General features: G+C 39.8%; 1 protein-coding gene across 3 annotated transcripts in view; it reads left to right on the top strand.

Moving 5' to 3' along the window:
• Positions 1–15,476, top strand: part of mark4 (microtubule affinity regulating kinase 4) — a 49,484-nt gene extending 34,008 nt beyond the window's left edge. The window contains exons 14-18 of one of the 3 annotated variants that reach the window (XM_037124019.1): positions 307–410; positions 4,359–4,637; positions 5,638–5,720; positions 9,843–9,887; positions 11,777–11,978. In XM_037124019.1, the coding sequence (XP_036979914.1) occupies positions 307–410; positions 4,359–4,637; positions 5,638–5,720; positions 9,843–9,887; positions 11,777–11,841 (576 nt within the window). In that variant the 3' untranslated portion in view covers positions 11,842–11,978. Of the gene's footprint in view, positions 1–306; positions 411–4,358; positions 4,638–5,637; positions 5,721–9,842; positions 9,888–11,776 lie in introns of all 3 variants that reach the window. The other 2 variants (XM_037124010.1, XM_037124027.1) reach the window with 2 other exon arrangements.
• Positions 15,477–15,639: the final 163 nt, after the last annotated feature.

Genomic DNA, 15,639 nt, shown 5'->3' with positions numbered 1-15,639 from the left:
TAACCTGAGATTAACTCCTAAATGATCCGCACAGCAAATACAGGAAGAAGTCATGAGGTCAAACCAGTCAAGGCAAGGAAATCTTCAAGTTTTTAACCAGTTCGGAGTACCAGACAGACAGGGTTCAGTCAAGGCTTTGTAAATGGTGTCACATAAATGTTAATTATATGTAAACAAAGGGCGTAATAAGGTTGTTTCTCTTTTGAAGCTCTTTGCAAAGTGTTAGATCAAAGCATATCCGTCACAGAATGTTGTTAATTTCAATTAAATGCTGATTTTTATTTTCTGATTTCTTTTTTTCTGCAGAATAACATCCCTGCAAGTGCCATGACTCGGAGGAACACTTACGTGTGTACAGACCGATCCAACACTGATAGACACTCACTGCTGCAAAATGGCAAGGAAAACAGGTGAGAGGAGAATAGGAGTGTCTGTCTGCTTATCTTTTACAGTATATATGATAACAAGGTGTACACATAAGACTGTCGTCTTTGATATTGTGCAGATTTTCTTCTTATTTTTGTGGAAGTTTTAACCACAGCCAATGGTCCAGGAGGGATACTGAAGGTATCACCATCCTGACTACAAGTGAGATTGCCAGTTAGGCAGCCTGGAGCCGATATTCTATCAGTCAGAATTCAATTCTATCAGTCTGCTTGATGCCATATTTGACTTTGTGCCAGCTCTAAATTTCACCTCATCTTGTAAGACCTTGAGGGTTCATTGAGATTAGAATAAGATTTAGGTTAGGAAAAGTGGGAAAAAAAAAAAAAAAACTCATTACAGATTCAGTTTTATGAAACCAATTGTGCTGCACTGGGTATTGCAGGAAAATGCTGGCTGGAGCTGCTGGTTGCCTAATGTCAATGCAATGTAAAACCACCAGCAAGGCAAATATGCAATCAATTTCAGCTTGACCTTGAATAGCCCTATTGTATCTATCTTATTTAACCTAATCTATAAAATCAAATCATATTCATAGTACATGCAATGTGAAAAGGGTTGGTGTATAGAAACTGGTTCCACTGGTACAGCTTGTCTCTTTCTGCGCAGATCTCAGAGAGTGTTTTGCCCCGGGTGTTTGTCTCACACACATTTTGTCTCTTCAAGAGAGGATAAAGGGATTAAACTGTGCTCTGCGTGTGTGTGTGTGTGTGTCTGTGTGTGTGTCCATCCAATATGAACTGTCTGTTGTTGTGACAGATGGTTGTCTGCTTGTCAGTGTCAGAGCATGGCAGCCATCATCCCCTTCTCTCTCGCTCTCTCTGGTCACTTTCTCACTTTCTGGCTGACCTGTTTTCCGTCCTTCTGTCTCTTTATCACTCTGTAATTCTGCCAAAGCCAGGAAGTTCCTGTCTGCCGTCTGATCTCCAATGCAGTTTTTTTTTCTGCACAGTTCAGGGGTTGAAGGCAGGTCAGGAAGAGTGTGTATCGAATGAGACTAAGACTGATGGAGAGTTTTTCAATCGACTGAAACGCTACCACAGGCAATTAAGTAAAATAAACTGTGTTAAAGCTTCATGAAAGCATAGCATTAAAGAAAATAATAAATGATGTTATGGGACTAAAATCGTCATTGATTTACACAAACATGCCCGTATTTGTCAACCATGATCCTTATTTAGAAACCAAACAGAAAAGAAAAAAATAAGTGTTGCTCCGGTTGGATCTCCCAAACTGTCTCCTAAGCGCCAGTTAATCAAATTGTTTACAAGTAAAAGCTCTAATGTCACAACGTTGAAATACTCCTGTTTTAAATCAAAGTCCTGCATTCATTATAATCATAAAAATATAACTTAAGTATTGAAAGTAAAAGTACCTAATGCAGAAACATCCCCCCTCTGTTATACTATCACATAACATTAGACTATTTTTACTCACAACATTTGAAATTAAATTGAAATAATTTTAACGAAAACTGTTTCATGTATAACAAAACATCATATTGAATCAGCTCTGCAAATGTTTTGAGTGCAGAAATCTTGGAGTTGGACAGTAACTTTATAACTGTTAAAAGGAGTATAAAGCACAATATTTCCCTCTGAAATGTAGTGGTTTAGAAGAAGAAAGTGGTATGAAAAAAGAAGAGTAAAGTACAAATACCTGAAAATATTTACTTGGGTATGGAACTTGAGAAAATTAATTCAAGTGACATTCCACCTCTGTTATGATGCAGCTGCTACTATTACATTCAGGCATTACAATGAAGCAGCATTCTCTACTGCAGCTCCATTTTGTGATTTAACAAGTGGGGATGAGGGACGTGGAATGGAAGCAAAGAGCGACAGGTGAAGGGGGAGAGAGGGGTGAGGAAAAGAGAGGCAAGAGGGTGAGGAAGAGATGGGTGAGGGGGGGAGAAAACAGGGGGGTCAGCAGTAGAGATCAACAGGATGAAGTGAGGACTGGCATTGTGCCAGCGTCACCCTCCACTTGCCTTAGAGGCCTTGTCAATGTGATGCCATGCCAGAGTGGTTGATGGGACAAACACATGCATGGACACACACACACACACACAGAGTCACATTTAGTAAAAGTGTACGTGACAAATTGTGCCGACTGAAGTGGTGAGAAACAGAATTCACTGATCATGTTTATGACAGTAAATGTGTGACTGGTTAGTCACATTTATCAGATAAACGACTTCATGCTCAGACATGTTGTAGATACAGATAAGAAAACACATCATGAAGCTACAACTACAACAACATAACTCTAACCCTCATTTAAATGTCCCAAAAATATGTTATATACAGTGTTTTGTTGAGTTGTGTACTAACATTGTCCTGAGTGTTTCGAGCAAAGTTCAAACCATAGAAATCTGCAATATTACTCAAGGTAATGGTGTAATCAGTCCGCTGTTACTGTAAGAGTGAGGAAGGAAGTTGCAGAATGTGACTAAACTTAATGTGGATAAAACTTAAATAAAAAAAACTTACCATTTGTGCCTGCTTTTTTGTTTTTGTCAGCAGTGGTGGTTGTTTAACAATAAAAACTCATGTGAAAACACTACTTAATTAGTAATCAAATTACATTGTTTTATTTCATCATTTTAATTAATACTGTACATTGAAATTTACTTATTTTGAAAGATATCTTGACAAAGAGTCACATGTTTTTATCGACATGGTGTCGAACTTAAACTGTTGAATCATGTTTGTTTGAATATGTAAATAGATTCTTTTTGAAGGTGAATTTAACCTCACCTGTCCTATTCAAGACAGTAATGTTAATGATTCATGCACTTCTACAACCACCATAGAAGAAAAAAAGCACTAGTTGAGCATTGTGAGCCTCTCTAGTCTTTTCTATGTTGTTCTTCCACACCTTTGTTTCAATTCAACCTCTCCTCATCTTCCTTTTCTCCTCTCCTCGCCCTTTTTTTCACTGTTCAACTCTTAAACGTCTCTACCTCTCTATCTACCAGTCTCCTCTCTCATCCCCGGTGTGCCCCCTGCAGTAAGCTGCAGTGGGCCGCTAGTTCACGGTGATGTTAAACAATTTTGCTCTGCAACGGCTGCTCTTCAACTTATCACGTCTAATGGTTGTGGCCCACTTGAGCCCTGTGTGTGGGAGTTATCTAGAGCGTTATGAAAAGCAGCCTCAGGCTACCAGCCAGAGTCAGGGGCGGAGAGGTGTGTGTACAGTGTGTGCGTGTGCGTGTGTGTGTGTGTGACAGAGTGGATGAAGAGAAGGGAAATGGACAAGAGGTGGGGGGACATGCAGAAAACTGAGAGGGTCTGAGTGGGGAGTGAGAGCATTTTGGGTCAATTGTCAGACATTACGAGAGTAATTGTTGGTCATCATGTAAAGGGCAACTTGCCCGCCCTCTCACGCTGCTTTACCTCTGTTCTGCCCTTCTTAAAGTGCCGATTGTCATCTTAAAAACAACCAACACAATTCTTTACACATATGCAAACAAATATAATTTTTATCTGATTCTGTCGTCCATTATTAATCACAAATGCAGTTTGAAAATGGCTTTTTGTGTGATTATTTAGGCTGTCTTTGGTATTGGATCTTAATTAGATTTGCTTATGCACACTAAACATAAATATACCTTAAAGGAAGAGTAATAATGAGAATATATAACACAAATAAAATTAAAGTACTTGTTGTAGTATATTGAAGTTTAAAGAGAAAATCACCTTTTCAATCATGTCAGTATTCACATCTATCCAATTCTGTTAGGTCCAACATGCATCATCCATCATTTGGTCAGAGCCTTTTCCCTGCAGCCAGCAGCACATCCATTAAATATCTGTCAATACCCGTTGCTTTCTCCTGCACAGTTCTTGCACTTTCCAATTACAATGATCTTGATTGTTACTAACTCTTGGTTTTCCTCCTTCTCCCTCCAGTTCCTTATCCCACCGCCTTCCCCCCGCCTCGCCCTCAACCCACAGCATTGCTGGTGCCTCTGGAGCCTCCTCCTCATCCTCCACACCCTCCTCCCGCCTCTCCAGGGGATCCACAGTGAGGAGCACTTTTCACGGAGGGCAGATTAGAGACCGCAGGCCTCCGTCACATGCTCCTCCAGCTTCACCAACGCCGTCCCATGATTCGAGCCCACTGCCCCACGCGAGGACCCGGGCCACGACCAACCTGCTAAGCAAACTCACCTCCAAGTTGACTCGCAGGTAAGGGGAGGGACTGGGAGAAGGCCTTTTTTTTTTTACTTTTGTTTAGAGGCGTGATTAAAAGTAAAACACGACAAGAAAGGATGATAACCTTGAATATCTAAGTACTATCAAGGATTGTATGTGTTTGATGATTACTGCTAACCATCCAGATGTGGTGAAGTGATAGCAGACTATCTAGGCTTGTATCATGACAGTCTAACTCATTTGCTGTAAACCGGAGATCATTGAGCTAACCTTGCTGCCTCTCACCGTCTCTTTCTTAACCAGTACTAACCTGCAGCCTTCCTCTTCCTAATAATGAATCTTTACAGGCTTCAGAACTTGTCCTACCTAATCTCAGACCTGGGTCAAATATTGTTTAAAAATTATTCCTACTTTGTTTTACTTGCTAAAACTAGAGGCCTGTTTTTGTTTTATTTACTCCCACGCCTGCCAACAGCCGTAAAATTCACACTCATTATCACCTGCTCGCTACAACATTTGGTGTGGAAGAAGTGTCTCACATCCCAAATTAAATATAAGAAAACAGTCCATATCTAATTGCATTCTCTTGTTTCATAACCTGTTTTCATATTGCGGCTAAGCCCACCTAAGAGCTACTTTAAGCTAGTACAAACAAACAATAACTTATTTGACCCAGGTCTGCTGGTCAGGTGGACATACTGTATGTCTTTCAAAGTCAGTTGTTCTTAGCTGCTTATTGTTGCTTTATCTGTTTGTTTGTTTGTTTGTTTGTTTGTTTGATTCTTTAACAACTTTTGCTTTCCTTGCCAGTCACTTGTTAATCTTCTATCCTTTTTTTCCCTGAACAACTGTACAGACAGTTTAATTTGTTCTATCTCTGCCTCCTCCTCTACCTGTGCTTCTCTCTGTCGTCTCTGTTGTCTTCCCCCTCACTTGCTTTCTCTTTCATTCGATGGCTCTCTGACTCTCTGCTGTCAATTTTCCCTTTTCCATTCCTCTCACCCTCTCTTCATCTCTTCCTCTCTCCTCCTAGGGTCACTCTTGACCCTTCTAAACGTCAGAGCTCAAACAAGTCCATGTCGGGCTGCACCCTCCCACAGGGGACAAAAACAGTTAGTAAGTCTTCCTTTCCCATGTTTTCTGGCTGCTTCTGTCTGCCTGACTGTCTGCCTGCTTGCCAGTGCCCTGTCATCCCCTCTACCCCTCATTCACTGTCTGTCGCAGGTTGGAGTTTAGTTATAAAAAATCATGTGTCTGAGGCAAAGCTACTCTATGGGCAGGAATTTAATTAACAGTTGAGTTCAATTAAGCCTGCAGGGTTCTTAAAGCATGAAAAGTCCATTTGTACGTCGGATACTGACACTTTGAGTCACTTTGCTTTAACCCATCAGTTCTACTAGTGAATTACGTACAAGCAAGACCTCACTTAAGAATAGGGAACATATTCAACACATTAAAACTTGTAGTTTTGTTTTGTAAGATGAGAACAGAGAATAGGAAATTTGACTATTTTTGTGTTACTACCACCTTTATATTATATTTTCACACTGAGCTTTAGTGACTCCTGCTCACTCATCCTAACCCAGATCCTCACGCCATTTGTTCAAGTTTTACAATTTTCTTTCTATAGTAACAGACAAAAGTGTGTTAGGGTTACAAAAACCCAAAACTTCCAAGTTGTAAATTAAGCTCTGGTCCAGTTTAAACCTCATCTTATTCCACGACCAGAGATCTTATCCAGAAAACTTTAATTTTCTGATACTTTTTCCTTCAAAATTCAACTCAGTTGATGTTTCTTCCCATAGAGAAGCTCTATCTCACTTCAGTTTATGTGACTAAAACTCTAATCAGCAGCTGTCTGCCTGAACGTCTGTCTGTCTGAACGTCTGTCTGTCTGTCTGGACTGCTTGTGTCTCTGCTGGCTGGGCTTTGTCCTGTAGCACTCGGTAGAGGCTGTAGGTGGAGCAGCACCAATACCTGCTTCTAACAAAACGCACAGCAATTACTATATTGATTTTCTGGAACAAAAACAAGTGATGTTAGGTCGTTCAAGTTTGCAACTGTTACAGTTATAGACAGTCGTTTTGAATGTTGGCTTTGTTTGATTTAAGCACACACACTCAGTCACACTACTTTTGTTTTTAGAATAAACAACCCTGTGAGGTTGTGTGTGTCTGTTTGTGTCCCCAACAGTATGTGAGTTTGTTTGAACTCAGCTGTACTTGTGTGAGTCATGTAATCAACACCATATGTTTGCCCGTGCTGTTAACAAATCAGCAGTCCTACAGCAGGACTGTGGGATCCAGGACAGACAGGAAAGAGGGGGGTGGTGCTTTATTGGTATTTTATATGAGAGAGAGGGAGAGTGGGTGAATGATGAGAAAGAAGGAGAGTTGCAAAGAGAAGAGAGAGAAGTTATTTCTATTAAATGCTGGTAAAGTAGTGTGCTTTATGGTTTGTAGGGGTTTGTGTGATTGCACAAACTTTGTCACAGTGGCAGCACTTTCACACATTTCTAAAAATCTACTTTATTTGCAAAAATATCTGCAAAACCTTCAAAAGTAGTTTTTGGTCCAGAAGAATAGTAAAGACTGTTTACTGTAGTCAATGTATCACACAGCTGTTAAACAGTCTTACAAGGAGTAAACCTACAGTCAAAGACTCATGCAAACTAGTGTTTTATACCATTATTGAGACTAAAATGCAGTGTATAAAGACAAGATGTTGTGTTTTTGATTTAACATTTGCAATAAGGGCTTGTGGGAACACTCACAGCCACGCATTGTCCACAGACACATATTTTCTTAATTATAAATTTATTGGTTGGTCTATAAAATGTAAGAAAATGTTGAAAGATGCTCATCATCATGGGCCCAAGGTGATCTTCAGAGGAGATTTTCTTGACTGACAAGGCGATAATACATAGAAACCACCTAACATGAAAAACCTAAACAATTTTATTAAATAAAGACTCATGTCTGGGTAAAAAGTGACACTGGGTCAATAGAATTTAGTCTGCATCATTGTAGTTTTGAACCGATGGCATTAGGAGTACATAGGACTCCGCTTCCCTTCCAGGAGCAGATGCTTGTAAGAAGAATCTCGTCCTGCACCAGTCATCTTGACTGAGACCCAGCCTTACTGCCGTTTTAAATCAGGATTAGTTATGTAACCAGGATTTATCCCGCTCTTAAACAGGGATCTTACACGGCTCTTCCTCAAGATACAAGCAGATTGTCCTCTTACACTGCTGCTAGCTTCTCTGTCTGTCTCTCACTCTGCTTCTGTTTCATTTCTTCTTCTATCCTCTCCCTCTGTTACTTTGTTCTTTCTCTGATTCCCTCAATTTCAGCCATCACTGTCTACCTCTCAGCCTTCTATACAGATCGCATAATCTGAGACATATAATGCAAAGTTTACACACACTCTTCATTTACAAATTCCTCGTATGTGTAAAATCGTACTTGGCAATAAAGCTTTTCTGATTCTGAAAACACTTTCATGTGTTTTTCCCACTTTTATTCTACATTAAGGAGGCGATACCGCTCATTTCGCTGACGGGGATCAGTAGGCATCAGTTTATGAGGGAGGAGCGGAAGTGTTACTCATTTTCTTTCTTTGTCCAGACAAGAAAGCAAAGCTCATGAATGAGATAGGACGCCCTTCTTTAGTCACAATACAGCTACATAATTACTGCCATTCAACACAGTGCATGCATGGACTGATGCAACATTTAAAAAAATATGCTTTTAAGGTTCAAATTATCAGAACAGAGTTGGAAGAATAAGGTGTTATGTTCCTAATCCTACAGAAATTATCCTCCTCAAATTTGCTGGATAATTATTTGGATTCATTCAAAACTGCTGAGGTTTATTCCAGTTATTATCTGTGAAAGTCAGAAGGGTTTGTCTCCATGTATTTTAAGGTGACTCATTAGACTGAAGCACTGAAAAAGCTTAGAAGCACAGTTGTATTGACTTGTAGTTTTACTCACTGTCAAGTTGTATTTAGATCTAAAGCCCTGCAACAGCTCCACCCTCAGAGCCAAGAGCTGAGTCAGTTGTATTTCCAGAAAAAAAGGAATTTATCAATGAAATTTCACTGTTGGCTCCTTCAGACCACCCCCAGTTCCTGGAATAGAGATCAGGTTGCCAGGTTGGTTGGAAAGAAGCCCTTAGTCTTCAAACATGAATAAGCAACAGTGGCCTCTTGTGGCCATGAAAGGAAGAGCAATATTTATTCACAAACAGTCACATTATTCCAGCATACCCCCCATCAGTCATGAGCTGCCTGGCTGTTCAGTGTGGCTCATTAAATGGAATCAATTAATCTCCTCTATAAATCAAAAAAAATGCTTATCTACATAATATATAATCAGAGGATGAGACTTGTCACCATCAGCCTCAAGAAAAAAAACACTGCAATGGAAAATAACCTACATTCACATTCAGTTAAACTGGTCAGTGTAGTGTGGGATGTTGGCAGCAGTAGGAGTGCATGAATGAATGAATGAATGAATGAAAGATGAGCTGTGAGAGTTTGGTGTGCTGCAGTAAAAGTAGAACAAAAACAGGATCGCAGGAAAAATGCAGACGACTAACAAACACCAGTTTATGTAGCCTGGTAGTAGAATCCAGCACAATAAACTAGAGGAAGCCAGAAATCAGGGGTTTATAATCTGTTTGGTGTCTGTGTATATCATCAGTATATATAATTACTGGATCTTGTGTTCTATGTGCTGTAAGCTGTACATATAACAGACGCCATATGTTTAGTGTTTTACCAACAGTTGTATCCTCATCCTATGAAAAACATGTTTACATGTAATTCCTGCATGGAAAAGACAACATTAAATGTTGTTTCTGAAAAGGAGGCAGCTGTTCCCTTTTGTCTGTCTGTGTCTCTGTCTGTTGAGATCTTGAGTCTCTGCTCTCTGGAGTCACTCCCTCTACATTTGTTTAACCTTCTCATTTGTTTTTTATTTGGTGATTTTCACATTTTGTGGTCTTACATCCATTCATTGTCCCGGTGTAGTGAGTGTAGGTCAGTGATGATCCATGTGTGATCGAAAGATGAGTTTTCGTGTTTGTGTTGTGATTATTTGACGTGTACTGACTGGCATAGCCATGCTGCTAATTAGTGCATTTAAAAAAAAAAAAAAAAAAACAGGAAGTGGGGAGGGTTGGTGTGAAAGCATGATGAGCTGATCCTAACAGATACGTTTGTCTTCTCCTTGAGGGTCACAGACGAACCTGAGAGAATCAGCAGATCTCCGGTCACAAGGTGAGTACTCGTTTCCATTTTTCCAACACTGACAACAAAATAATTGACTAATACAGACAACCTCCATTTCATTAGTTACTGATAATTTACCATGAACTTAAATGATGTTACGTACTTGTACACTTCTCATGAACGACTGTGACAACTGTTGTTGAAAGAATAGTTCAACATATGGGGAAATGCACTTGTTTGCTTTCTTGCTTAAATATCTTGAGTTAACACATGAAAAGGTTAAAGTTAGTACATGTGTCTCCACATGCATCGATTATGAATTGGTGTAACCGTTTTGCAAGCTTTTGAAGTTTTTCCTCACAACTCTCAAATTGTCCTGAGTTAGTGTTATTGGTTCTCGTAGGCAGAGTTAGTTGTCTCTCTACACAGGAAGGCATAAAGAAAACTAGCTAAACTCTCCGACCTCTAGCTCTGTATTTGCTGTACAGATATGACAGTGGAATCGCTCAACAAGAAAGCAAATGAGCATATTTCCCAAAATGTTAATCTATGTTATAAGTCTTTGCCTCACTTATAAGTAATTTGATTTCAGGACTTACATGTATTCCTTTTAAGCTGTAAATAAAATACAATGACAGGATTTATTTGTTTACAGAGAGTCACTGTGTTTACACTGCAGCTGTAAATGTTTTTCATCCTGAGGTGTGACTGAAACCTGATGTTTTTAATCTAAATATCAGAAGTCTGCACTTTGTCTTCTACGCAAGTCGTGCTTTCACATGTGAGCCAACATGGGAACTGTAATAACATGCCTAGCACAGACCCAGATTCAATCTGAGCACTCAAATCAAAATATTCTGCAATTATTTTATATAATAAGAAGAATTTTCACGGTTGGTGCAGCTAATAACCTAGATTACACTGATAATGTACCTCAAGCTCTCATCTTATTTATGCTGTTTTCAGGGTTATCAATCTCAGCTGATCAATAAGATACTAAGGTCTTGTGTACTTCCTCTCAGCTGCTTCAGCCCAGTATCAGTCTCAGTCTCTGGTTAAAAGAGACAGCAGGTAAACCAGCAGGCTAACATTAGCCAAAAGATTGTGGTTTTGATTGTAGAATCAAAGCACTGCTCTTTGTGTTAGAACAGCCCTGTGTGTAGAAACCCCAGTTCAAAGGAAAGAAAGAAAAAAGAAAGTCATTCTCATTGTGTCTAACAGCAGTTTACTCCCTGAGACCCTCCACAGCAGAACCCTGATGTTTTAGGATGTTTGTGTGATAGATGTTGTTTTGTGTTAGTCTAGAAAATTGAAAATAAGTTTTTTTTTTACAGCAAACAATCCATTAAAAGCAGCAATTGTTATTGTAAGAATTCACCTGTATAGCATTTTATCAATCACATATAATTCATTATAAGCTCACATTAAAGAACAAGATAATATGAGGGATCTTGATAAAACATGTAACTATTCATTTGAGGTGGGTTTCATTTGCTTATTGGTGTATCATATTCACCCTGTAGTATAAAAAAAGATGTTGTTAGCTTATAGAATTCATATTTATCTATCTGTGACCTAGGTAGCAAATGTGCATGTAGGAAAACGTAATTCCAGTGCATGATATTAATCTTTTTTCTTCTCCCCCCTCCCCCCACCTCTCATACGTTTCATTTCATACAACCGCACACTCACTCACCAACACTTTCCTCTTCACACATACATCTCACTTCAAATCATACACACATTTATTCATTACCATTTATCCTGGAATCTGTTCTTCCATGTTTCTACATTTATGTTTGGTCTCATTCCCCCCACCCCTCCTCCTGTGAACATCTCACCATTCTATGCCCTGTCCTTTTTGTTTTTAATCTCCCTACATTTTCCTCTTCATTCGTCTGTCTGCATCACCCCTCCCCTCCTCCTTCTCCTTCCAGTCGCCATCTATCTGGGCATCAGAAAGCGGCCGAGCCCCGGACCCCCCGATGCGGCTGGGATGTGAGGGTGCGGAGCCCCCGCGACCCAGCCGAGGTGGTGCTAGCACTGCGTGAGGCGGCGCAGGGCTGCGGCTGCCAGGTCCACCTGGCGGGGCCTTTCCTCCTGTCCTGCACCCACGGAGCAGCCGGCGCACGAGTGGCCTTCGAGGCCGAGGTCTGCCAGCTGCCCAGCGGGCTGGGCCAGAGCAGCGGCGTGAGGTTCAAGCGCCTGTGGGGGGCACCGTTAGCCTTTAGAGACATCGCCACCAAAGTGTCCAAGGAGCTGGAGCTCTGAGGGCGACAGGAGGCGGGGCAGGTTGATGACAGACAGGACAAGTTGATGAATGAGGAGGGAGGACGAGGACGAGGAACAATGAGGCCTCCTCTTCTTCCTCCCTGGGCTCCACCTCATCTGATGCGGCTAGCGATGCCTCGCCTCCGCCAAAGACCCTCTTCTTCTGATGCCACCAATCACAGCCAGACAAACGGATGCACAGACACGGATAGACCGCCATCGGCAGACTTATGATGACCCTTGACCTTGGAGCTGTCAGTGACCTACAACCCTTGCTTAAACACACCACCACCTCCATACTATGTGAGCCCATGGAGTCAACCAGTTTTTTTTGTTTTTTTTTCATGATATGTTTGAACATGATGAGGATGGTGTTGCTGAGAATGATGGAGAATGGTAATATGTTGTTGTTTACTTTGTTATTCCTATTGTATCATATTTGTCATCATTCCTTTTTAAAGAGCTGCTATTTAAAGAAATGTTTTAATTTTTTCGTGTATTAAGTTTATTTTCTTTCTTTAATGCTTTTAAAATGGGCAGAAGTTTCTCGGAGGCAGACGTCCCATATTTAAGAAGTGAGAGCGCAGTCTGACCTCCGGCCTCTAGAGGGAGACATGCAGTAATGCAGATACCTGTGACAGACTGAATGACGCATCACAGCCTTTCTGCCCATCCAGTCATGTGACCCACTTTACTGCTCAGTTGGGATTCTTCTTATGTTTGTTTGTACGTTTTGTTTCTCTGCCTGCTATCCATACTGAATTCAGTACTTTGTATTGATAGCAGGCATGTGAGCTGACGTGTAAAGCTGCCTAAGCATACAAAACTATGATGATAATTTGAGCTGATGCTCTGGCCCTTTAAAATACTAAACATTTCCACAGTTTTCTTGCCCTGCTACCTTTTATTAACAGGCAGTTCTTTCAAGAAATTTAAAAAAAGGAGAATGTTTTGTGGGTTTAAAGGTTCAGTGTGTAGGATTTAAAAGGATCTATTGACAGGAATGTAATGTAAATTTCACAATTATATGTAAATTTGCACATAATCACCTGAAAATAATCTACAAAAAAATCTACAGAGGGTGCGAGTCCACTGTGTGCACCTCCATGTTTCTACAGTAGCCCAGAATGGGCAAACCAAACACTATCCTAAATCTCACACACTGGACCTTTTATAGTACAAATGTAGGATGAGGCAAAAAAGGGCCATTTAACACAATTTAACCAGAATTTCTTCAGCACGTTTAGTTTGTTCAAAAAAGAAAAGCAGGTTTTTTTCCTCCAATCAGAATCCATTATTCTGAGAGCTCATTTGACTACACCTGAATTAAGTCAATTTAACTAAGCATCTACACCTTTCAGCACATATCTTGTGCTTTCAGATAATATTAACACATTTACAAATTGTAAAAAATTCTCCAAGACCAATGCCGACAAAGACAAAATACGATGCTAGAAAGCGTTTACATGTTGGCTGTTTTGGTCACTTGTTACAAACTGCTTTCAGCTTTGAATCCCAGTGAGACGGTGTATTTTTTAAAGGACGACCTTCAAGGTACATGATTACAGTAGCTCATACCGGTTTAGAGTAAATGGAGGTCATTCTGGTAGCACTTTGACGTAACAGTATCATAGTCTGTCAGAACATCATCGCCATCACTTTCCTCACATGTAGTGCAATACAGCCAAAAAGCCAAGAATCAAGACTTAAATAAGCATTGATTAAAACTTAATAGGGCTCCTTGTTTTGTTTATCGTTTCATTTTTTTTATATTGCCGATTTGTTTTTAAAATACATTGAGCACTTTTTTTTTTTTTTTTTGCTTTTTAGCCAGGTTTGCATCGTGCTGTACTGGCAGTTTTTAATTAATCTGTATTTTTTTTCTTTTTTCTTTTGTAAATTCTCTTGTCTCACACATTTAAAGCCACTGAAGTGAACAGAAGACATCCTGAATTTCTTTGTTTTACATTGCCTACACCTCTTGGCATCATTCACTTCCTACTGTAAAGAAACCTGCCGGAGTGATGACTTCAGGTTTACAGGTGGAGGTAGCGTTTGGTTTCACTGATGCCCAAAAGTCACGTGGTACAAATGAAATGCCACATTTTTACAAACTAAATTCAAATCATGATCTGTCTCCATAAAGTTTTGTCAGATTTAGTTTTCTTTTATCTAATGTTCTGGTGATCAAAAAGGTCAAGAACATAAAACTTGAATGTGACAGCTCAGTCATCTGAATCAAATGTTGGCATTTTACTTTTTGGCAAATCACGGATGCGTTTAAATTACCTGTACCTATCATACGTACCGTACCGTACATTTACACAATTCAGAATACATTCATGGAAAAGTAGAACTTCTTGAGGAGACATTTCCAGCCATGAATGTGATGCAAAAAAATTGTATCTTTGCTAAGAAGTCGGGGCATTTCCATCCATGTTTGTGGAGACAAAACTGGATATTTGGATAAGATTTAAGGAAAAAAATGAGCAGAAAAAAAAATCTATATCTAAATTGAGCCTAAACAAAATATAAAGATGCTTAAAGAAATGTTGAGTTTCAAAATATCCGTGGTTTGCAGAAACCTGCATTGCCAACATTTATTCTGGGGGCGGGGTTTAATAGAAACTGTAGAATTTGCCCTTTGTCGACTGTTGACCAATCAGATTCCGTTATTACTTTTAGAGGTTTATGACTGTTAACCTATCAGACTCCTGTCTCGTCATGTCATGGTATAATTTCGAAGCATGCGTCTGTGAAGTGATGAGGCAGAATGTAAAATCAGAATGTGACCTTCAGTGATCTATTGAAAAATCAGACAAACACTCAACTAATTTCAAAACAAAGCTGTCAAGATTCAGACGCTGACGACTCCAAAATCAAAAGGTTGTTGTACTTGTATTGTAACTCTATAAAGCCAAGCAAATATAACTTGTACTTCTGAAGTATGCAGCATCTAACACAACAGATTTGTCAGAGGAGAAGTTACGGCAGGTTTGTGATCTTTACGGCTGTAAGATCTACTGGAATTTGTCTGTTAAATGGGAGATTTCAGCCTCAGCAGGTATCCACCACTGTCTGAAAATGTGAAGCTGTGATTTAGGGCTAGTTTTTTTGTTTGTGTGTGTGTGTGTGTGTGTGGGTGTGTGAGAACAACTGGGCCTCACTCTCTGAACCTGTTCTGTAGATACAGTTAGGGCCATGCTTTAAGGCTACAGTTCTGTTGTATAGTGTGTTTGAAGCTGTCGCTGTTACCAACATAACTTAACTTATGGGCTGAAATTACAGAAATGATCGACCTGCAATCCTGCATGTCTCCTAGGAAATAATGTGTGACACAAAAATAAAGACTTTCACCCTCTTTCATATTTTATGTCAATTTCTTTCCCTCTGATATGAGTTGTTGTCTTTGACGTGTCATCTCACCAGTTTCTGTGTCTTATTGTCTAATTGTTGCATGATATGCGTTATTAGTGAAATCAGATTTTAAGGATTTTGTTTATTTGTTGGTCGACTGATATGTTTTTTT

The sequence above is a fragment of the Acanthopagrus latus genome, chromosome 2 (genome assembly GCF_904848185.1).
Source record: "Acanthopagrus latus isolate v.2019 chromosome 2, fAcaLat1.1, whole genome shotgun sequence".
NCBI lineage: Eukaryota > Metazoa > Chordata > Actinopteri > Spariformes > Sparidae > Acanthopagrus > Acanthopagrus latus.
This window is presented reverse-complemented; position numbering and strand designations above follow the sequence as displayed.